We start from the raw sequence: 23,805 nt of genomic DNA, 5'->3' as shown, positions 1-23,805 counted from the left end.
CATGGTCACTCCTCTAAAACTGGGAATCTAATTGTAATCCCAGCTGTTAGAAGTCTTAAAATGGAACTCCATACAACTCTTTGATACAATAGTGTTACTGAGACTGCTGGGATACTGCTGAAATGACAGAGCAAGAGATTTTTCTTGCTTAATTTTTGTTGGGATGGGATTCTGCACATCCTCCCTATAGCAGCTTTCTTTGTTCTCTCAGTTCAGCTCACTCCTTATGTGTTGCATAGAAGTGATACAATTTCATGTTGTTTTACCTTAGAGTAACTTTCTGCTGCATCAATAAAGAGAGTCAGAGCTTTCATCAGCAGTTTCTTTAAATTCGCAACATCTTGAAGAGACTCCTCTGAAATGGGGAAAAAATGCAAAAACTTACTATTTACACAGGTGACAAAATAAGCTATAAAATACTTCCTGATACCAAGTCTCTGTCTCCTATTGTTTCAGAAAGCAGCAAAAAAGATTTCTTATATTAAAAAAAAAGTTGAAAAATCGCAAAGGAGCAGTGATACCTGTTTGACTATGAGCCAAAGGTATTGCAGGAACCTAATCTTGTGATTGAATACTGAAAATAAATCCAAATCACACATTTGTGGTAGATACAACCACTAACTATTATCAGATAAATTCAGAAAAGCATTTGACATAGCACTGACTAACTGCTCCACACTGGAATCTCTGTATGCTCCACAGCACTCTCCCAGCTGTACAGAACTCACTAAGGTCAGATGTGAGTTACTTTGCACAGAATGTCAACACTTATATATACACTTTTTGTTAAAACCTACAGCTAAACCACTGAGTACAAGAACAGTACCTTCCTTCCAGCCAGTGGAATTCTAATGGATGTTACCAGAAAACACAGGCAATCCAAACTCCAATTGCCCACTGTGCCTTCCTTCCTAAACAATAATAGCATACAGAACATTCGGGTACATTTTAATTCTTCAGAAGTTTTGCACCTTCAGTCAACTGTGTGGTGCAGACAGCAGCAACCTGATGCACATGCAAACTCATATTTCTTGTTTTTGCAGTTTGCACTCACCCCATGGCTGCGATTCAATGAGTTTAAGCTGTATGCCAGCAGCAGCCTCATGATTCTCTCCAATTTCCCGACACATACTGAAGCAAAGGGCTATCATGTTGTGCTTTTCACTGTCCCCCGGGCGGCAACGCTTGATGTAATCCAGCAGAGCTGTCTTCAGTGTCCCACTCTGGTCAAATGAAGGAACATCAGATTAAGATTTGAAAAGCTTATGTTTTCATTCACATTTTAGTACTCACGAACAACTCTATAACGATCACTTTTTGGAAAATTGTATCAGAACAGTCTTTGAGGTTTCTCCACAATAAGACATAATGAGAATATTACACTTGGGCTATGTCAGGCAAAAAAATCCAGTAGCTATGCACCTATTTATAAATAAATGCTTATACAATAAATGTTAAAAACAAATTATTTATTTTACAATAAAGCTATAAATATTTACTATTTTATGATTTCTAAAAACCCGTGAAACAGCAAACTAGAAAAACAAAACAGGACACAAAAACTCTAAGTGACATTCCCAAGCTTGAAGCTTCAATGCTGTTCTCGTTGCAGCACTGGACTAATTAGAACAAACTTGTTCAACTAAAAGCCGGATAAAACCCAGAATTAATTTATCGCTGTGGAACTAGAATAACACTTCCTAGACTCCAGTAATAATTCCACCTTGCTGTGTAAATATCAGTTTCTGACACAGACACACAGTTCTCTTTTCCCAGCTTTATTCCCCTCCACCTACTGGGTCTAATTTCTTTCTCATGAGCACTTCAAAGTAATGTTTCTCATGCAGCAGTTCAAAGATGTAGGTCATCTCATTGTATCTGCCAATTCCAGTAAGAAGACGAACCTGTGGAAATAACAGTGTAAGTATGCAGCTCAAAGCAAAGCAGAAAAGTCCTTTCTCACAAAGCTGTTAGTGCTGTGGCAGGGAAAAGGCTGCACAAGGCAAGAGTGCTGTACTAGCTGATACAGCTACACGGTACAGCTAGTTGTATTGCACTAGGCAGGCAGACATTCCCTTAGAGCCAAGAGGTTTTATTTTTAATCTAACTCACTGCACCTTTTTATTTTAAGGTGAAAGGGTGTAATTTTAACAAATATAAATACGCAGAGGACTTTCTAGACTCCTCAGTACATTCCCTCTTGCAGTATCACCACTATATTGAGTGTGTCTCAGAATCCAGGATTCTTTTCAAGACAGATTTAAAAGATGTGTGACAGCATGGTAATAAAAACGTTCACATTTCACAAGTAGTTGAATCACTTTGAAATTCTCAGTTTGATTTACTACCCTGTTGCCATCTCACTCTTCCACTTCTATTTTTCCAGTGAAGTCTTCCAAGGATTCTGTGACATAAAAATCTGTCCATCAGGACATGCACACATCAGACCAAAAACCCAGCTTCAGCTTCCACCTCTAGCTTCCAGAGACAAGCAGGACAAGACCAACCAGAGGTGAAAGACTATTCCATTCTGCTACCCACCTGCTCCCCATACACCGCTCAGAGCAAAGTTATTTGCTGACACATGCAAGAAAATGTTCATACAGCCTCTGGATACACATATGGCATCAAGCATACATACCACAAGTCCATACTCATCGTTAGGTGCTAAATGTTCATCTGTGAGAAGCCGTGCTGCTTGGAGGACTCTAGTGATTCCTTCCATGTGGCAAGTCAAACTAAAGCAATTATGGGCCAAAATCAGCAATTCTGTAACTGAAGGATACAAGAACTCTGGTACTTTGGTTCATAAACTGAGGAAATTAATTCTCATGTTGTAGTCTTAACCTGAGGATAACAATGTCTGTCTACAAACCTGATACCATCTCTGCAGAGGATACACAACTTTTCCTGTTATAAACAGCAGAATTGGATTAGAAAGTTGAGCTATTACGGCTCTGTCCTGTGCAACTTTTAAGCTATAGTTTCTGTTGCAATATGCACTCAGTTTGGTTTCCCAGCCTGTGCTGACGTCTGTGCTGAAATGATCTTCAGATCATTTTCTGAAATGCTGTTTTCTCCAAATACAAAATTTCCAACCTCCTCCAGCAAAAGCTGATTGACAAACATACAATAAATGTATCAGCATCCCACTTCTGGCAATCAGCTCTCCATTAGAAAAAAAAGAAGGCCACAACTTCTGCATCTGGGTTTGAAAAAAGTCATTCATCAATTCCATAAAAATGCAGATTTTTGCAATGAATATAGCTAATGCCATAAACTTATAATTAGTTTCAAAACATTTGTATATCTCTATCTGTGAAAATGTTGTACTCTAGCAGAGGCTTCATTCTAAGATGTACAGTGCTCCAGCACAATTTAGTGATTCCCAACATTGTTTCTTTTCAGTCTTTTCCTTACTTTTAGTCAGTCATACATAAAAATATTAATATTGACCCCTATGCTACTTAACCAGACAAATTAAGGAGTAAGTTAAGATCTGACAATAGGACTAAAGTGCTAGGGAAACAGGCTGCACAGAACGTGATATTTTTAATTATTTGTTTTCTCATACATAGGTATTCCAAATTTCCAGTATCAATTTGCCTCTGCTGGTTAGCTGCCAGAGCACCTTGTTTTACAAACTCCATGACAAGATCTCCATAAAGCCACAAAGTATAAAATCGATTCCAGTAACAAAAGATCAAAAAGTCACTTTAACAAACAGATTAAAAAAAAGTTATTTCTAACTGTGGCTAATAAGAAGAAAGCCAACCATACCCATCTTCTGTATAATGTAACTACTGAAGTTCAGGTAAATCACTGACTCTATTTCCCAGCTATCAGCATAAAAAAAAGTGGATTTTGTTTGGAAAGTAAATTCGTGTGATACTTAAGCAATATTTTTATTTGTTGTGCATATATTCAGATCTATTAACATCAAATTTAAGATCAGTAATAGATGCTTCCATCAGCATTGTTTGTATTCTTTGTGATGTGACTTTAAACTAAGTAATGCAATGCTCAGTGATGTACTAGTTACCATCAAGTATTTTTTGCCATCTACTTACTGCATGACAGTTCCCCACGTGGTACGGAGGAAATTTTATCCAGTAACTTCATGCCAACCAGTGTGTGATCCTGGCAGAGCTTAGCAAGCTGTAGGAATGCCTGACTCTCAGCTGCGGGGTTCAAAACTTGTTTCTGTCCTGTATGCAGAGAGAGAGTGAGTTATGCCAAAAGTGCTACCTGTTCAGGAGAGGTTGGCTGCATTAATAGAAAAACAATAAAAATAAAATAACCCCATCCACACTGACCTATGACTTGGAACTACAATTCTAAAGATGGTTTTGATCTTACTGCTGAAATTTGAGTATCAGATAGTTCTACTTTGCACATTTGATCCACTGAAATCCTACAGAACACCCATACTGCTACTGTAATGTAACCTGTAATTTCACAAATCCAGCAAGTGACTGGCACTGACCCTGACTCATACTCTTACACAAACCAGTTTAACTCACAAACTCAACAGAAAACTCTTCTTTATTTCTGTTTTCTGTTGGGCAAGTAAGTTGACTCTTCCAAAGGATGTGAAACAAATCACCTGAGCTAATAGAAGTGAACTGATACAAGGGGAGCAGTAAAGGTGCAAATCTGCAATGGAGGGGCAGCATAGTAGAAGAAAATAGGGACAGAGGAAAGCACACTTGGACTCCCAAACCTCCATCATTGTTTCTTATGTAACTTTGTTGTTAATGCTGTGGCAAAGAAAAAGTTCCTCAAATACAAAAGTCCTACAGATAAATTCTGTTTTAAGGAGTATCTCAAAAAAAAAAAAAAAAAAAAAAAAAAAAAGAGAATCTGGCCACGCTTTTAAAAAAAAAAAAAATAACACAAGTCTTTCCATGTCAGATGATGAGGGGCTTCAAAGATTATGATTAAAAAACATGCCTTTTTTTTTTTAAACCATGAAATGTACATCCCTAAAAAGTACAACAAAAAATCTTTGAATACTGCAACACCACACTGGACACAAAACAACAATCTAGTATCTGTATAAAACCTTTCAGAGCTGCCTAAACATTACTGACTGTTATTAGCACTCAAGTATCTTGAGACCAAGGATTGTTTTTCAGATGCAAAAATATCATATTTACAAGCCAAAAATGCTAAAAAACAAGACTGAGAACCTTTACTACCTTTCCCTTCTGAAGATGCCAATAATTCCTGCATGATTTCTTCAGCCACTAACTCTGCCACAATTTCAGGCTGGAGACCCTGTGTGGTGATGAATGCCTGAGCTTTCCTGCATCTGTCTGGCTGGTGGGACGATAGAATTGCTCGAAGCACTTCTTCAGGGTCATGGGCTGACATTTCACTGTACGAGCAGTTCAATTCCTAAGAAATACACAGACACTTAGAAGAAGGTACACAGAAAAAAACCCAGTCACAGAACATATACTGACCTGCAGCACATCATCCTAATTAGCTGATGCAAGAGGGAAGCGCTGTAGGACAAGATGAAACCTAGTTTCAAAACACACAATCTGTCCTTTTATCAGTTAACAGTATCTTCACCTGTGCTTCTTCAGCGTTAATGTTTCTCCAGATCAGGAGAGCATGTAAGTACTTTGTGTTTGAAGTTTTATACTCACAGAGTTGGTGCCAATGGAGAGAGATGTGTTTCTGAAGCAAATACAAACCTTAACACTGAAAATTGCTAAAGGAAAGAGAGGAATCTACGTATCCTCCCAGACCATGATTTTTTCTTCTTTCTTTCTTCATAAGTAACAGTTTTACTTATGGGGTTACTTTTCCTCATCTCTATACACCACAGACCCTCAGTGCAAAAGATACCCCAGTTTTTGCACTTGTTACATTTGAAAGAGGATCTGGTGAGGCTCTTTAGAGTCAGATGTAACATGTTACAACTTCAGAAATTAATCTAAATATGTAATTCATAGACACAGCAATCATCTCAGTGATCTATTTATTCAAAAGTATAGACATCCAGCTTCAGGCAACATGGATGGCAGAAAAGGGAAGAAGCCAGTCATATTACTACTTCCTCCCTAGCTCAAACCTAAAGCATTCACCCCGGATGTTTGAGACATTAAAAATTCTGTAGAAAAAAACAAACACTAAGAACCTCTATGACAAAGATGACAGTAATATTTTCAGCACACATACTGCTGGGTCTATTCAAATTAATACTACATTCCAAAACTATGGACCAAGTACTATGCAAAGGGTCTGTACCCTCTAGAGGTACTCTGAAAGAAGTGTTCAGCAGCAGCCTCTGGCAAAAAGCAGAGGTGGGCTGCTGGCAGTCACGAAGGCTGAGGAGCAGACAGGCAGCTAACAACACAGTCTGCTACTTCTCCTATCGCTGTCTAGGTCAAATCACTTGGAACTTACTGGCCAATCTTTTAAGCAGCCTCCGGGTAAGAGCTGCCACTGTGTGGAGCCCGCAGAGCATTTCTGTGCTAGAACTTCTAACACAGCTGCTGTTTGTCTGCTTCTGGGTTGGTGGTGATTATGAAGGCATGCCACAACAAAGGCCTAAAGCAAAGTGCCAGATGAACGACATATGCTTGAAAAATCACAAAAAAAGGCACATCAAAAGAGACACAGGCTGAAATATAGCTTACTGGAGTAAGGTAGGGGGAGTCTAGGAGTTGAGTTCACTTCAACACTTCATGTCTCGGAAACATCTGGCCATTTTTCCACAAAAAGGACTGGTAATTTCCCTCTCTGAAGCTTGTTTCAGGCACCTAATGAGTACTTTCAAAACTCCTTATGCTTTTCTCCAAATAAACTTCCATAGCACAACTTAATACAAACCACATATTTCTTCAATATTATTATTAGATACATACCTTAGAAAGTTCATATAAGCAGAGAACCTGTCTGCAGTAGTTTCTCCCATGAACACATTCATCTATGAGAGCCTTCAGACTGATAACAACCTGGTCATCTGGAGACGGAGCAACAATGTGTGTCCAGTCTTCTAAGCTTGATGCTGGAAACAAAAACCCTCTGAATTCCTCTCTCATAAAGACAGACAACAACAAGCCTTACATTTGGAGCAAGACTTCAGAAATCTTTAGCAAATACAACTTGCTGTATTTATAGATTGCTGTACTTATATATAGAAACACTTTCTCAGTCTTTGAAAACTGAACTCTTGATGCCAGTGATTTTTTTTTTTTTAATCAGTATACAAACAATACCGTAGGACACAAACGATCCAAAACATTCACACTATCTCAGATGTAAAATTTGTAAGCATAGGAGAGCACAGAAACAGGTTCAGCAGTCTTCCTGATGGCTTAGTCTTCACTTGTTCTCTTCTATTCTGTTCTATTATTTTCCTATTAAGCTTTATACATGTTAGCATTAGAAAGTAATTTTCCAGCTGACAGCTTTTTCTTTCATACTTCTTAAATATGCATACAATACTTTATATATAAACACTATTATCCTCAGCCTTACTACTACTAAGACACTAAACCCACTATAGCGTAACAAACTATTCAGAGAGATACATGATGAAAATGTTTCCTTGTTTCAGCTCCAGAAACACATTCAAGATTTACTGGAGTGTGTCTTCCAAAAGCAGGAACATAGATAACATTCAGTGCTACTTTACCTGAACTGAATTGTGAAAGTGAGTGGTTAAGAGACTCTGCTTGAAGCACATAGAATCAATGTATATTACAAGACTTCAAATTCCCTTCAACAGGGGATTTAGGAACCAAATAAATAAGACACTGTCACAAAGACCTTCCTGCAGAAATTCTTGGGGAAACACAGAAACAAAAGAAGACATGTCCAGTAGAACTCCAACAATGGTATTACTTGTCAAGTGGCTGAACAGGTTAGTGTTACTTACTGCTTGGGATTCTTGTTTGCTGCGATGCACTGTTTTCATACATCTTCTCTATTGCTACAAGGAGAGTCTGAATATCTGCGTGTAATTTGTCTAGATCAGTCTCCCCTGAGGCCAGAGCTCTGCAATGCAATACCAGTGAAACATCTCTGTCATAGAAATGGAAATATCGACACACACGGCTGGCTTCATGTACACTTCCTTCATCAAGAAGGCATCCAATCAAAAACTTGAGTGATTCTTTCTCATCGTTTGTCAAGGTCTGTTCAGACTCTCTGAATTCAAGACCCTCTGGTTTTAAATAGTTTGGTGTGTTCAGAGCAGGTAGCTTTGAAAAAGAGAACTCCTTTGCTAAGTTATCAAAGGTAAGATCCATGTTCACCATGCCACGGAAGGAAAGTCTTGACTTGCCTGACCCTTCATCTGCGGATAATGTTTGTTGTGTGATGCGACAAATCCAGATCTGCTTCTCTATTTCTTCTAATTTGTCCAATGACACTGAGTCACTCTTGGCTAGCCAATGGCCAGCTAAGGTAAGCAACAGATGTCTCTCCATAATGCTGTTTATCTTCTCGTGAACTGAAGATTCAAACACTGTGTTTGCCTGATTCAAAAAAAAATCAGATGCAGCTTTGCTGGAGATTGAATTTTTCATGAAGTTGTCATTACACTTCTTCCAGAATTTAATTCTTGTCTGTTTTAGTTGCCACTGTCCAATGTCTCTTAAAAGATGTAGATCTCTTAGAACCTGCAAAAATTCAGAAAGGCTTTAAAAAGCTGTCTTTCAAAAGAAAACAAACAAACAAACAAACATAAAAACACTGCAAAGCCAGAATACTGGAACACTGAATTAAGATTACATGTCTCAATATAAAAAAATCCATCTAGAAAGAACCAATGAAACTGATTATATAGCAGTAAAAGAAATAACAGAATAAGAAAAGATGTGCTGTCCTTTTCAGCACAGCACTTGTAGCCAACTTGCTCAGTGTACTTGCATTTAAAATAGAAAGTGATTTCAGTATGAACCTGCTTCAGGAAGGCAGAGAAGTTATGTTCTCAGTACTGCCAATAACAGAATTATTAAGAGGTGACTGTCATTATTGAACTATGTCATACCTCTTGGGTAACTACATGATCCACAGGCAACTCTGCTAATTCTGCTACCTCCCGAGCCAGTGAGAACATTCCTTTCTCTTGTAGCTGCTCCAAAATTGATCTGCACTCATTCTGAAATGTCTCTGTATCGTAACTGGTTAGGATGGAGCGATTAATTGATACGGAGGAATCCTTCAGGGTTTCAATGAGTGCACAGAGTTTCTTCACATAAGGGCCTGTTTCAAAGGAGTAAAAACAATTAAAGGCAGTTGGTTTTTAAACGTGAGGAAATTCTGCTGCTTATTCCAGCATGTGACCCTGCTGGAGAAGGAGAACAGATTTTATGCTCTAAAGTTTTCATGGAGCCAAAAATATATTCTGAACCCGTAACTAAAATACTTCTGTAGGTCATTTGTGTACTCCTCATCAGCATACACTTGCACTTAATCATGCTCCCAAACAGACTTGCATAGAATTACATTTTCATTGCTGCAGTTCACCATAAGAACCAATTCTGGTTACGTAAATTCTCATACAAAAATGAAATAATATGAATACACTTCAAGTAAACATTTTCTGTCACTCAAAAAAACATTTTATGCGGTCTTCAGGTTAAAGCAGTGCTATCACCTGACAGAAGAAGCTGTATTTACCATCGAGTAGATTATCTGTTGCAGCAAACAGCTGTAAGAGCTTTCCTAATTCATATTCTGTTCTACATTGCTGCATCATCAATTCAAGAAGAAACAATGCTTGTGACTCCAACCATTGCACAGGTAATTCTGAAGCTGCTGGTTCATCTGATGTTTTAAGCTGCGTATACAAAAAGAATTGTAAGTGTTGTGTTTTTTGTTTTTGGCAAGTATACTCTGCATTTTGTTGGCAATCACACTGCTTATCAGAGGCGTGCCAGATCAAACTCCTTTAGGAAATGATGAACTGCCTTCCCCAAGTGGGCACTTGCTTCATTGCCAATATATGCTTGAATTTGATTTGAAGATAGTAAATTTTATTACAGGGTGACCAGCAATTGCTCCTGATAACCACGGAGGAGATAAAAGGTGCAAGAAGGTTTCATGGGTAGATAAAATAAAGTGCTAGCTTAATAGCTCCTGTCATACAGCTGTACTTTATAAGCATATCCACTCTGCAAGCAGTACATAGGAAAAGGAAACTGATCTAGCCAGAGCTTGAATTGCAGGAAGGAAAACAACCAATCACTAATGGCATGAATGTTAGTCACCAAGATATTCGTGGAACTAGAAAATCATGACAGAAAGGAAAGAACTGAAATAATTTGCAAAAATATCTGTACGTGACAACCAAGGGTACAGAATGAAACCACTTTGGTCCTCTAAAACCGGCTGCTAAATCAGTGTTCTACATGGACTGTAGGACAGTAATTCACTTCACTGAGTCATTTTCAAAGAAAAGTCCATACAGTTTCTAACAACTGCCAGGGCTAAAGCACTATCACAGATTCTTTCAGAAACCTTGTAACATATTTAAAAACAGCTGTCTTTCTTGAATAGGTGTTCTCTGGAAGTCACTGCTTTATCAGCACAACAAAGAATATCATACTTTTACTCAACACAAATAACTCAATTTACCTTACTTTCCTACCTTACTAAATGCCAACTCTCAAACAGCAAACTGTTCATTCAAGGAAGTTGCAATTGTATTTCAATGTGCCCATATCAACTTAGAACAAAATGATTTAGAAAAATGCACTGTAAGTTTTGAACAAATTGTCAAAAACAATTCTCCATCAACTACCAGCAATGGAAAGAATCTGCTGAAACCTGTTACTTCACAAATCAGCTCCTAGATCCCTTCGTCCCTGCTCATGGCAGGGGGGTTGAAACTAGATGATCTTTAAGGTCCCTTCCATCCCAAACAATTCTACGATAATTTTAAGTGTCTTTTTAATTATTTTCATATATGACATTAAATGGCTATGACATTGTAGTAGGGAGATAACCTATGCAAAGAGGTTAACAGAAAATTAAATCTTACTTCTGTGAGCTGTTCCTGAAACTTGTCCAGTTTGGTTTTAGCTTCATTATATTTTTTACAGTTCATACACAGTTCATACATCTCCAGTATATGCAGTAAAGGCGAATCCTTTAAGACACAAAAATAAATTATAACTCTTTCCTATAAGTACCTCAATAAAGGAGTAATTTTGTGTTCCTCAGTACTAGAACAGTAAAGTTCACATTTATTAAAATTGCTTTCAAGCTTGATATATGACCTGCAGGTTTGTAACTGTTGGAAGAACTTCCTTTCAACAATATTCTTCCTTGGACAGGATTTTCAGTAGATTACACCCAGGCTATCTAGGCCACAAAATACCAAGATGGAAGGGAAACTGTATGTGTTCTCCTCTCCAAGAACATTTGAGATACGCTCAAGTATCTACAATCACTAAAAATTACAAGACCTTACCTTTAAAAATAGCTGGAAGCCCTTTATAAGTGTTTTACTTTTTTGATTCCTTAAAAACACTTTCCAGATAAGTGATAGGTCATGGAGATCCCATATGTGATTTTCTACTGATGTCTGAATATGGTTTGTTGCTTCAGATCTGGTAACATTATCCACAGTAGTAATTATCCAGACACAAAGACAATGAATAATGTTGGCATCCTGTCAAATAAAAATGATGGTTTTTATAATAACCAGATGACACATGTCACTTCATTGCGTCTAAGTTGGCTAAATGTGTCATACTAATTAGAATTACTACAACTGAGGAAAAAAAATGATGAATGCAACCTGCATATCTACCATTTAAAGTAGCTATGCACAATAAAAACGTCTTAATTACTTATAATTTATTCCTCTAGAAGATAAATAACTTGATCAATACTTACTTGGAAACATGCTGCTAAAACACTCAGAATGGGAGCATGCTCTCTCAGTCCTTCAGTCAAAAGGTAACGTGACGGGTTGGAGTTCTCTTGACATCGAAAAAGGATTTGAAAGAGACTGTTCACATTTTTGCTCTTGAACATGCTGGCAGCACTGTTTGCAGGACTCCCTGTAGCAGCACATGAAAACGGTAACTTCTCCAATGCCAACATCAAGTGATCTTGTAAAATGGGAGTGAATCCATGAAGAATAGAAATGACCTAAGAAAACAAAACCAAGAGCATCTATACAGAGCATGGTCCAAAGAGAATGAGGGAAGGATGACTGAAGCATTAAATATGCAGAAAAGACAAGCAAAACATCCTTCAAATTTGATTGCTTAGAACATTTCTGGAGAGCTAGAGAAGAAAGCATGTTCTGTATGTGTGAATTATTCTAATAAAATGTTGAAACTCCTCCTCTTACTTGAATCTAAAATGCCTTTTAAAGAAACCCATTTTTCTCATATGATGAAAAAGTATTCATGTCTAGTTAGATGCTTTTGTGTAATTATGTATTTTTGTGAAAGCAATGAAAAGATCCAAGTTAAAAAAAATACAGACCTAAGTATCATCTAAACTGCAATTTTCCAGTTAGCTTCCTCCTATTACCCTTCCTAAATTGCATACAATTTTTAACTACCAGTAATATTTTGTTTATTTTAAATTACACTAAAAACAAAAATGGAAGAGCTGGAGTCTCAAAAGGTAAAATATATTTACACAAAAACAATGTAACTTTTGAAAAGAAAGATGAGTAGCTTTATTAAAACTTAAATTGAACATATGGTAACCAACTCTCCAATAAAAAAACTGTTAATAAATGATTAAAAAAAAAAAAAACAAAAAAAAAACAAAACAAAACACGAATTAAGCTGTATGAACGTGTCATAATTTCAACTAAATTTAACAAGAAAGTGAAGTCTCTTTTTGGCAAATGCTTTTATGCCCAATGCACTTCAAAAGAGACACTCAAATCAATTCTCTCTGAAAAATGTTTTCTCCATTACTGAAACAGGAAGTTTCTTCCTAATCTTCTCCTTTAATAGTTAGCTTTCATGCCCTTGGAAGCACATTATTATATCTGCTGAAGATTCAGCTGCTTCTGGAGTCAATTTCCTTTATCTTGTGTTAGCTTTTCACATACCAAGAGACAGAGAAAAGTAAAAAAGTCAGGAAATCCAGCTGTAAAGGAAGGGTTATCGTAAACAGAGGATTACTGAGCATCCTGAGACAAATTCTAACTCCCGGGAAACTGATGAGGCTTCAAGTTTCTGTTGTCTACACAATGTAATATTCTCTTGTTAGAAGGATCCCTTTTTCCTTCTATTTATTTTCAATTTTTTTTATTTTTATTTTTATTTTTTTTTTTACTGCTTCACAATGAGCATTCTTGAAAATCTCATCTTCATTTAAACCCATACACAGACAGCTTACCTCATCTGGCTTGTAGCTGTACAGCTGGGTTTGGATGATGAACTGCAGCCAGTCATCGGATTTAGCACATTCCTTTAGGTAAGATGTACTCAGCCTCGTGTTATGGAGTTTGCAGAACTGCATTACCAAAGACCACTGCCTTCTAGAGTCACTAGACGTCCTGCATCCAATTTAAAGATAACATTAAATCAGCATTTCTAATTTTGCCTCTGTGTACTGTATCTAAAAAAAGAAACAAACCAACCAAACAAAACCAAACCAAACAAAAATAAAAAAAAAGGAAAAATACTTAAGAACAAAATTTTAAGCCTGAACTGTAATAAACTGATATTTCTACCAGAAAAATAATTCAATAATCTTTTCTCTTAAGCATGTCCCGAGGAGCTGTTAGTCAAACATGCTGACAGAATTTCCTTACTCTTGCCAATATACATCTACTACCCCTGTTATTTGAAATACCAAGATTGTATGCTAAACTCAAATATTGATGTTCATTTTACTGTAATAAGACTCAGATCTCTTTCATAATGTCTAAATACAGAGATGGTAAAATTCAATACTCAATTTCAATTTGTCAGCATAATCCTTTAAATTACATTTTCCTTACTTCTTTATTCCTTGATGTTCAATTTCATCCCAGAAGGCTTCTTCTAAGGAGATAAGAACTTCCTCTGTTGCTGCTTTTTCACCTTCAGCCAACTTTGTTAACTTTTCAACTGTTTAAAAGAATATATTATTATTTCTGAGATTAGAATACAGGTAATATTTTCGAAAGTACCGGAATTAACAAGAAGCACAAATCCTATTAATGTAAATGCTTCAATAACTGCCAGCAGTTTGGACAAAAAGACACCTGCAGATGTCTACTTAGCAATCAAACTTTCTAAAATTATTCCTAGGATAAATTTAATTTCCTTACAGCTTTGAACATCTGATTCTACTGTAGCAGTTTTCAATTACAAAAGTGATTTGGTAACGTCCCTTTGTTTAATCTAGTTATATTACAACATTAGGTGGAACCTTACTAAGCAATTAAATTGAGCCTCAGGCAGCTGTTTAAAAGCATGCATTAGTGTTCCTGCCTTATTTAGCATGACAGGTTCAAAATGCACCTCCAGAATTAGTAAGAAGCAGGAATATAAGAACAGCAAAAGTCTTAACTCTTCAAAGGACAGAAATGCTCTCATTGCATTCCTAAGAAGTTAAGCACCATCTTTCAGTCTCTCTTTATCTCTTCCTAATAAATAAATAGTACCCTATTTTAAAGCAAACAAAAGACATGCTTACCCAAAGATTCTCTTATTTCATTGCGCTGAGATTCTTCATTTCTGGTTTTGTAACTGAATATCATGTTTGCAACTTTAATGTCGACTCGCAGTTTGAGGCTGTTGAGACCAAGCAGTTCCAGAAAACAAACACAAGCTGCTCCTACTGAAGGTATGTTGAAGAAAGAAAGGCCTAAAATATAGGCTTCATTTCCTGCTTGCTGAATCCTGAAACAAAAAATAAGTCAATATGCGTGATTTGTAACCAATTTTCAAACACAAATATTCCATATGTATGGTTTACTAAACACGAAGACTTCGTTAGCATGGGAAATATTTACAAACCAAGTTGCACATTTAGAAAAATGTAGTTATAAAAACGAAGCCCCATATATAAGAAATGATCAAAATGCAAGCAGGGAGTTCACAATTTAATAAACTTTAAAAAGCTGAAGGCAATGTAATCAATATTAAAATTAATAAATATGCCTGAGAGCAGATTTTTTGTTTTGTTTTTTTAAATTATAAAGCGTCCCGTTGTAGAATTTACAATCCAAGCATTGCAGCATCAAGAACCTGATTTGTAGACTACTCTAAGCGAAAAAGACAACCTGAAGGCTTCAACAGTGGTTGGCTCACCAGATGTCTTTTTCCATAATTTTTTCCATAATGGTAACTGAAAAATTCATGCATGCTCAGGTCTTACATTAAATCACCTTTCTAAAATATTCAACACTTCAGCCTTCATTAAGGTATGCTTTTCTTTTTGCCCAAATCTTGCCTGTCCAGATACCAGAAACTGATTTGTATATCATGTATATCAAAATCATGAAAGGAAACAAATAGTGACTAATACACAAACAAGACCTTCTAGAAACAAATAGTGATTTCCCCTGATATCACTACTGAATATGAATTGTAAATTTATTGTATTCATGAAGCATGCATAGTCCGACTGTATTCTCTTGAGCACATGATTTTGAAGCTTCAGACAGAAAAGCTAACTCCTTCAATCTCTAGTATATCATTCTTCTTATTTAACTGAAGAAGTGTCATCTTTAGGAACTGTCCAAGTAGAGGGGCACCTTTTTTCCATAAAGTTATCTAGAGGTTAAGCTCCCTAGAAGAAAAACCTACCTGTGTTTGATATGACTGGAACGTTCTTTAATCCTAGCTTTCATTATACAAATTTTATTCAGGTTTAAAATGAAGATTTAATAATAAAGCTCACCATCTTTTAGGTGATTATTTTATTTCTATCCTACTTGATGCTAAACTGAACGGATTCCCAGGACACCTAAAATTTTAAGTGATATTATGAACACCACTTTTTTCCACACTGTTGGGAAGCATTAAAGCTACTCCATGTGCTAGATTGTAACTCCCACAGAACCATCCAACTAACATTTTAGAGAAAACTTACAGCTGTTTGGGGGATTTGCTCTTTACTAACTGCTGGACCAAAAATGTACCAAAAGCAAATGCTGGACGTCCATGTTGCAAATAGTACAAAAAATCCAGTCGTTCCATTACAGCATATTTGTTCACCAGTTCAGGGGATGAAAAATGAGGAAAGTCACTTGATGTATCTAGAAAGAATATTATCATTTTTATAAGCTGATAAACAATTGAATTAAACATAGAAAATGGCTTTCAGCTACTAAACATGAGATGACAATCAAATACCTCTAACACGGGTTCTAATTCAAATTTCAGCATACCCAAATCCCACTGAAATTCCGATTTTTATTGTAAAATCAGAACCGTAAAAGCAGTAACTTTTTCTAATAGCCATGGGCAAATCACTTCTTCATAGGCCCTCAACTTAGTTGTAAAACAAAACACTGCTTTCCTACTTCATAATACATTTAGAAAAAAAAATAATGTAAAGAGCTTAGTGGAAAAAAGGTAACATATCTAACCATAATTTAATTTCAAAACATTTAATTTACTAATTTTAGTAAAATACAGTTTGTTTGTTTGTTTGTTTTTTTGTTAAAGGAATAGCCTTTTATATTTATCCTTCAGATCATTCCACTGGAAGCTATTTCATCCTAGGATCTGTCTAAAAAGCATGTAAATCATGAAATTAACTTACCTGATAGAGCAAGAGTATTTGTTGACTGCCAGCCAAATAATTTAGTTGGATCAAAAGGCACTAATGTCTGAAAGATTAGACACAGAACATATTAAGACAGCTTAAGCTTTTCACATCTGACCAGACTAGAGAATATTTTAGGGACCTATATTAGCAGATAGTCAAGAACTGCTTATGCTGCTATTTATCTGGTGCAGGCCTCTCTCAAATGTACGTATTTACATTCTGATCCTACAGAGTAGATAAACGAATGCAAGAAAATGCTTAGATTTTAGTCTAACAAAACAGGGAAAGAACATGTTTAAGCATCTTGCTAAGCTCTCACTTTAGCAAAGCTACCACTTTCCTGATAATGAGTAATTTCTGTCATTTCTTCCAACTTGCAGTTTATTTCAAAAAGTAAAAGACATTTGCCCAGAAACATGTCATAACACTCCATGAGACATTATTCTTTAATTCTAAATTTCAATTTCCCTTAGACAATTTAAAACATTTTAATTTTTGTAATACTAAACAACCTGTCTACTGAATGCAGCAAGAATATTACTTTTCTGATATTCTGGAGCTGCCACACACCACCTCTGCTGAAGTTAAACACAGCAGATGTTTAAAAAAAATATCAGCCAGATTCAATATGACCAATATTTAGCTACCATTAAAAAAATATTTTTAATGAAGCTATAAACTTTAGGTCCAAATTAAGAATTCCAAGAAAACAAGATACGGTCCCTACACTCCAGGCTTTAGCTGAAAACAAACTTCTCTCAGTTTACCTTTGTTCTAACAAACAGCTCTATTGAGAAACATTTTGCATACCTGAACAAGATGGTAAAGAGAAATGTCAGGTGGCAAAATTCCACGAGAAGTACATGGGGGAAAGAGAGCAGCTTTGAGCTTGGGGTAAGGACTCAATGCCATTTTTAAAAGCTGTGGATCAACTTTCTTTAGAGGTTTTTCCATATCTTCATTCTGAAGAACCTACATTGAAGGGAAGCAAAATTATTCAATTAAGAAGAAGAAATTGCATTAAGATTATAATAAAACTCTCATTCATGGAAATCTGATAAACAGTAACAACACAAAGAGCATCATTTTTCCCCCAAAAAATCTTGTAAGCTATATTAGACACATGATGTTTTAAGTTACTCTATGTATACACGGCATTTTAGAAATTTATTGATTTTTTTTTCAAACTTGAACTATTTTAGGAACACAAGTGTCTATAAACACTCTCAGCTGTAACTATTATAAAGAAGCTAAAGATTCCAAGTCACAGCCACTTTGTCTTACTATTTCCAAGCCACATAAGATCAAACGCTCTACCCCTAAGAGTTCTCATTTGGTCAAGAAATTGAAACATGCAATAACAAAACTAGATTTTCATATGGGAAGACAGTGTTTGTTGTTGTTAGTGTGTTTATTTCTATCAATTTATTCATTTGAATTTTCAATACCATGTGAGAATTTCTTCAAAAACCTGTCAATAATTTGTTCCACACGGTACCTGATCAATACCTCCGGGTGCATACATCGTGGTAGCAAGTGCCAATAGTGTACGTCCTTCCAGTAGCATGCTGCTCACACTGGCTTGATTACTAGGAATCAAGATCTGAGCATTTGCAAGACTAGCTTGAAAAATCATCTTTGGATCTAGAAAGGGAAAAAAAGTGAGATGTAATTTATTGAAAAAAGTATTAAATTATTAAATTGTACATTATAACTCTTCTACAAATATGATTTTTTTTGTTGTTAATAGTGACCTTTTTATAACTTACAAACACAGCTAAAACCTTCCCATTTTCACTAAACTTTCCCTAATTTTATGCCACAATTTTACCTCCACTGATTGGTTTAGATAATCCCGCATTTTTCCATTTTATTGGTTCAATTCTTTACCTTACACACTGCTAAAACTTTTCTAAAAAAAAAAAAAAAGCATGCTCTTCACTTGGACATTATTTTTATCATTTGTTAATGGATGCCACTAAAAAAGATGAAAGGTTAAAAAAAATAAGCTGAAATGAAGCAAGCACACAAACTCCGTGGATTATCAATGACAATAACTAACAAAATGTCTTGGTCCAAGCAAACACAGAACCAAAGGGACAGAGAAGTCATAATACAGCACAAGAACTATGTGAAGCTTTAATTTTGATGGTACATGCATTTTTGTGTCTATTCTCCTGCTGCTCAACCTTTTAGGAATAAAGTCAAATTGGATGCAATGATGAACATACACAAACCGTTTCTGACATATCTCCAGATCTTCATGCACATTTTAAATATACATTATAAGCTGTGTTTTAGAGCTATGGAACCGATCAATGCACATATAAATGATTTGCCACGATGAAAAAAAGTCTACAGCAGAGCAGAGAATTAAATCCAGATGTTCCAAATACTTGGCTTAAACCTCAGACCACCTGCTGAGCAAGACCAGACTCCTACCTCGCGGATTACTGGCAACCCCTCGACACTGCACAAGAAATTCAAACCAGGGATGTGCTTCATGCAATTCCTTGTTATCCAAAATAGGGCAATTTGAAGGGGTTAAACTGGAAAAGAGAACAGTAGCAACACAGTGAAAACACAGTATTTATAAGCATCCTCTGCCCCAATATAAAACTGCATTAAAAGTTAAAAGAATCTGACTTGGTGTTACAGTGACTTATTTCATCCATTATCATGACAGAGTTGAATCATACCACTCATCACTACAAGATGTACATCTTTAGCTGATAAACTGCCAGAGACACCTTAAGTTTACATTTCTGTGCTTGCTTGCAATCAAAATAACAGCTTCCAGAACTGACAACCCCAAACATTTTCCAAAGAGGAGACTTGATTCAAAAACACCATTCTCCATAGTCTGAATATTTTATGAAATTAAAATTGATTACACACACTGGAAAAAAAATAATTTTGTTGGCTTTTCTCTACCCCACTTTTACCTTCTTACCAACTACACAGTTAGAAGGAGTTGTAGGAAAGAAATTTTAATAGCAAAGTATTCACTAACTGGAAACTATTTGTATAGTTCCAATAACTAGTATTTCTCTCTCTTTCAAATCCCATCTAATACTGATTTTGATTGAAAACAGCAATTTATTTGACAATGAATACAGGATGAACTACCTGTGTTCAGGTGACAGTTTCTGAAGAGCAAGTTGCCTTGGCTCATTTGAGATTGCACTGCTTACAAATATTACACTCATTACAACCATAAACATTTTTTTCACTGACTACCACACAAATAATCATGACAAGATAACCTGGATAAAGCTTAACAATACAGAATGAAACCTAACACTGCCTCACAGTTTTTCATTAAATGACACTGCTGTGACCCAAGAAGTCTCGCTGGACAAACAGCAAGAGCCTAAGAAAACTCTTACTGCCAACTGTTAAAGTTGTCTTCCATTCTTTAAATCTGCATGTAATCCAAAGGATGAAAAAAGCATTCATACCTGTAGTAATCTAGGTAAGTGTACAACATGTACTGCAGATTATGTTCTAAACAGTGAAGGACAAAATGAGTGTGGAAGTCCAAACCATTTGCAGCACAGTATTTTGGAACAGGGTGAGGATTTTGCAGTACTCCCCCTAGGTAAACCAGTCTTTGGAGCAGGAGTTCAAAATCTTCCAACTCAGAAAGGACAAAAATGCCATTTCTTAAAAAGAGAGAGAGAAAACAAAACAAAACAAAACAACAAAAAAAAACATACATACACATTGATTAGTCCCTTTACAAAGTTCTGGAGGCTATTTTCAAACTTACAAAACAGAGTTTTCCTTCTAAGGAGTTACTTCACTACCAAGGCAAACGTAACCTGACAAAATACCTCTGATAGTGCTTTAACAGTATCCTAGTTACTATTCATTGTAGAGAATGGGACATAAGGAGTGAAATACTACATTCAGAATTTTTTCTCTTGCAGTAAAATGGACAGCAGGTATATAATCTTTTTGAAAGATCAAAACACTGGCAGAGGATTGCTGTTGCTCCCATGTTTCTTCTTGTTTTCAGAGTACAGAGAAGTGCAAGTACACAACTAAAAATAAATTTACTGATGGATTTGTGCCATTTTAAACAAGGGCACTAAACAATATAAAATGAATAGGTATCAAAGATTTTATTAACATGTACTTCAGTAACTGTCTTATTTTGGCTTCATGTAAGATAGAAAGCAAGTATAACACGTTAAAGGCACATACCTAGCCAGCTTGTTCAATATATCATTTCTCATATAGCCACTACACAACGTATTTCGGTCAACAATGTCTGCAGTCAGAGCGGGCCAATTCGCCTGTCCACGCAAAGTCTGGTTGGGCTCAGATTCTTCAATCCATGAACAAATACTAAGCCAGTCATGCTGGGCTGTCAAGTGCATCCAAAGAACCTCAGGATTACATGTGGAAAGTTCTGTATTGGAAAAAAGCAAAATGATGAAACCAACAGAAAAAAAGTATTTTAGCAAAATAGTGACATTTCTGTATACATTTATGTATTTTTAATGAACAGGTATCTTCTTTTACAAGAACAATGCTGAGATAAATATACTGTTGTACCTTATTAGAGCTTTATGTCAGAAAAGCTAAATAAAATACTATGGTGCAATAAGCTTTGCAGACCATAGCAGGGTATGACATTTATGGCAACTGGCAATTCATCAGACAATTCCCTTTCAGATAGTTCCAAATTTTTCCCTACAGGATACCTGTCATAACACAACAACACAGATCCCAACAGAATTTCAATTGTCAAAAAAGTCAGTGACCTACTGTGGTAGCACGCAGCTTTACTTGTATCAACGCTACTCCTACACAATCGCAATACGCTACTTCAAAGACAGTCAGATTTTTAATTCAGAATTTCTTCTAACTTTCAACACCACGATACTTGCCTTGGCGTGCTTTTTTAGGTAGAAGAATCATTTCCTGAATGGGCTCATCCCACCACTGAGCCCAGTTAAACATCACTCTGACTTCCCTATTGTGAACCCGATGTCCTTCACAATTCAACAAGTCTAGAGCAGCTGTATGTCCGGAAAAGTCTTGCTCCTTTCTCCAATTCTTTAAACTGCAATGAAGTTTGGCATTAGTACATTTTCTAGTACTTTAAAAAAAGAAAAAGTATGCAATCTAACAAATAGGAGATGATGAAAAGATGAAAGATGAGAATTAACAAGTTTTACTATTTAATTTTTGATGACAGTGCTAAAATTCATAGCAGGACTTATTGAGCTAAAAGTTTGAGAGTGCATAGGAGACCAACAGGCAAAGAATTACCTCATTTTTCCAAAATTGGCATAGTAAATAATATGTAATATTTTTACAATTATTTAATTCTAAAATTATTTTTCTGGGTTATTTTGTTTGTAATATCATAGACATATCAAAAATATAACAAACATTCCATCTGAATATGCTTTGCTTGATTAATAGCTCCAATAATATCCTTCATTAATAAAATACTTGTATAGTAGTAGCGGTGAGCTAGGGGTTGGCCTTTTCTGGCAGACAACTAGCAATAGGACAAGAAGAAATGGCCTCAAGTTGTGCCAGGAGAGGTTCAGGTTGGAAATTAGGAGACATTTCTTCACAGAAAGAATGGTCAGGCATTGGAATTGGTTGCCCAGGGAGGTGGAGGAGTCACCACCCCTGGGGTGTTTAAGGAAAGGTTTGACGTGGTGCTTGGGGACAAGGTTTAGAGGGTGACGGTGGTGGGAGGGGGGTGGTTGGACCAGATGATCCTGGAGGGCTTTTCCAACCTTAATGACTCTATGACTATATACTTCATTTAAGATGATAACAGGAGATCATATTTGTTAGTGCAGTAAATCACATGTGATGTAGAAGCCAGGATATTTAAAATACTATTAGCATTATCAATTACTAATTAAAACTGATAACCCACATTACCTGGAAAGAGACTGAATCTCTTTATTTTCTTGGAAGGACTCCGAGTAAAAGCTTTCAACCTGATGCACAAAGTCTATCATTTTCTTCTCTTTTTCAGAAAAATAATTTTCTTCTTGCAAAACTTTCACCTTTAATTCAAATTAAAGTATTACCTCCAATTATATATTTTCTCTACTTATAATATATCTAAGCTGCAAATGACCCTGCAAGTGTAGAGAGTTAGCCAACTGTAGGAAAAAATGCTAACTGCACTGAGGTAAATACACTTTTACCCAAATTTCAAGAGAGACAAGACTTCATACTGTGTGTAAAAAGATGAGCACTAGATCAGACACAGAACAAAGAAATTACATTTTAACTAATTTTTACTTTAACTGCAAATAGAAAAGAACATAGGCATTTTGGTGACATGTTTCAGCAACCACATTGCAAGGATGCAGGGACAGAAACTGTTCCCATTCTGAAAGTATGTTCGATACAATGCTTTCTCTCAGCATAAATAAATATCAATCTTCAAAGCTGAGAACATCAGCTAGAACAAAAAAAAAAACAACTTTTCTACACTTACCAACAGATCTCGTACATGTTTATCAACTGTGTAGAAACATATCTTATGCAATTGCTGCTTCACATCAAAGCCCTAACAAAAAAGAAGATATTCATTGTATGCAAACTGTACGGATGCAGCTGTACATTGACAGAATAAACGCACCAGTTTTCTTTCCAAAGTGCACAACCTTTTACAAGCATGCTTGTGATACTCACTTCACCAGCTACTGAGATGCTGTAATAACCCGGTGATCTGTGTGATCTCTCTAGCAGGTTTGCACAGATTTGTACCCTTTACTACCTACTCCTTTCACGATCACCGTTACACTTCCCCAAGCACAACATTAATCAATATGCTTTCATGAGTAACGCTCCCTCAACATTCTGAACGTACGTTAGTGATCAAAGCAGTACTTTAAAGCACGGTAATTTTAATTGCATGAAGTGTATGTTAGATGGGGCTTTGAGCAACCTGATCTAGTGGTGGGTGTCCCTGCCTGTGGAGGAGGGGGGTTGGAATTAGAGGGTCTTTAAGGCCTTTTCCAATGAAAACCATTCTATGATTCTATTCTATGATTCAATGTGGTAGAATAATTACATTCACAAGAAAGCTCAGCCCCCTGCCCCTAT

The 23,805-nt window shown here is 36.1% G+C and overlaps 1 protein-coding gene across 1 annotated transcript in view; it reads right to left on the bottom strand.

The window, feature by feature from the left end:
- SPG11 (SPG11 vesicle trafficking associated, spatacsin) overlaps positions 1 to 23,805 on the bottom strand; it is a gene marked incomplete at its 5' end in the record, with an annotated part of 33,282 nt that overhangs the window by 1,891 nt on the left and 7,586 nt on the right. Inside the window, 26 exons of the mRNA XM_082769174.1 lie at positions 267 to 355; positions 1,055 to 1,223; positions 1,797 to 1,904; positions 2,642 to 2,775; positions 4,071 to 4,208; positions 5,202 to 5,400; positions 6,882 to 7,024; positions 7,898 to 8,642; positions 9,014 to 9,228; positions 9,646 to 9,805; positions 11,009 to 11,116; positions 11,441 to 11,641; positions 11,869 to 12,126; positions 13,342 to 13,501; positions 13,949 to 14,057; positions 14,629 to 14,834; positions 16,030 to 16,195; positions 16,705 to 16,771; positions 17,521 to 17,682; positions 18,209 to 18,354; positions 19,153 to 19,259; positions 20,172 to 20,375; positions 20,920 to 21,127; positions 21,609 to 21,784; positions 22,627 to 22,754; positions 23,195 to 23,266. Coding sequence (XP_082625300.1) covers positions 267 to 355; positions 1,055 to 1,223; positions 1,797 to 1,904; positions 2,642 to 2,775; positions 4,071 to 4,208; positions 5,202 to 5,400; positions 6,882 to 7,024; positions 7,898 to 8,642; positions 9,014 to 9,228; positions 9,646 to 9,805; positions 11,009 to 11,116; positions 11,441 to 11,641; positions 11,869 to 12,126; positions 13,342 to 13,501; positions 13,949 to 14,057; positions 14,629 to 14,834; positions 16,030 to 16,195; positions 16,705 to 16,771; positions 17,521 to 17,682; positions 18,209 to 18,354; positions 19,153 to 19,259; positions 20,172 to 20,375; positions 20,920 to 21,127; positions 21,609 to 21,784; positions 22,627 to 22,754; positions 23,195 to 23,266 — 4,578 coding nt within the window. The remainder of the gene's footprint in view (positions 1 to 266; positions 356 to 1,054; positions 1,224 to 1,796; positions 1,905 to 2,641; positions 2,776 to 4,070; positions 4,209 to 5,201; positions 5,401 to 6,881; positions 7,025 to 7,897; positions 8,643 to 9,013; positions 9,229 to 9,645; positions 9,806 to 11,008; positions 11,117 to 11,440; positions 11,642 to 11,868; positions 12,127 to 13,341; positions 13,502 to 13,948; positions 14,058 to 14,628; positions 14,835 to 16,029; positions 16,196 to 16,704; positions 16,772 to 17,520; positions 17,683 to 18,208; positions 18,355 to 19,152; positions 19,260 to 20,171; positions 20,376 to 20,919; positions 21,128 to 21,608; positions 21,785 to 22,626; positions 22,755 to 23,194; positions 23,267 to 23,805) is intronic.

The sequence above is a fragment of the Aythya marila genome (assembly GCF_965140915.1).
Source record: "Aythya marila genome assembly, chromosome: 11".
Classification (NCBI taxonomy): Eukaryota; Metazoa; Chordata; class Aves; order Anseriformes; family Anatidae; genus Aythya; species Aythya marila.
The sequence above is the reverse complement of the archived record's forward strand: the minus strand, read 5'-3'. Positions and strand labels throughout refer to the sequence as shown.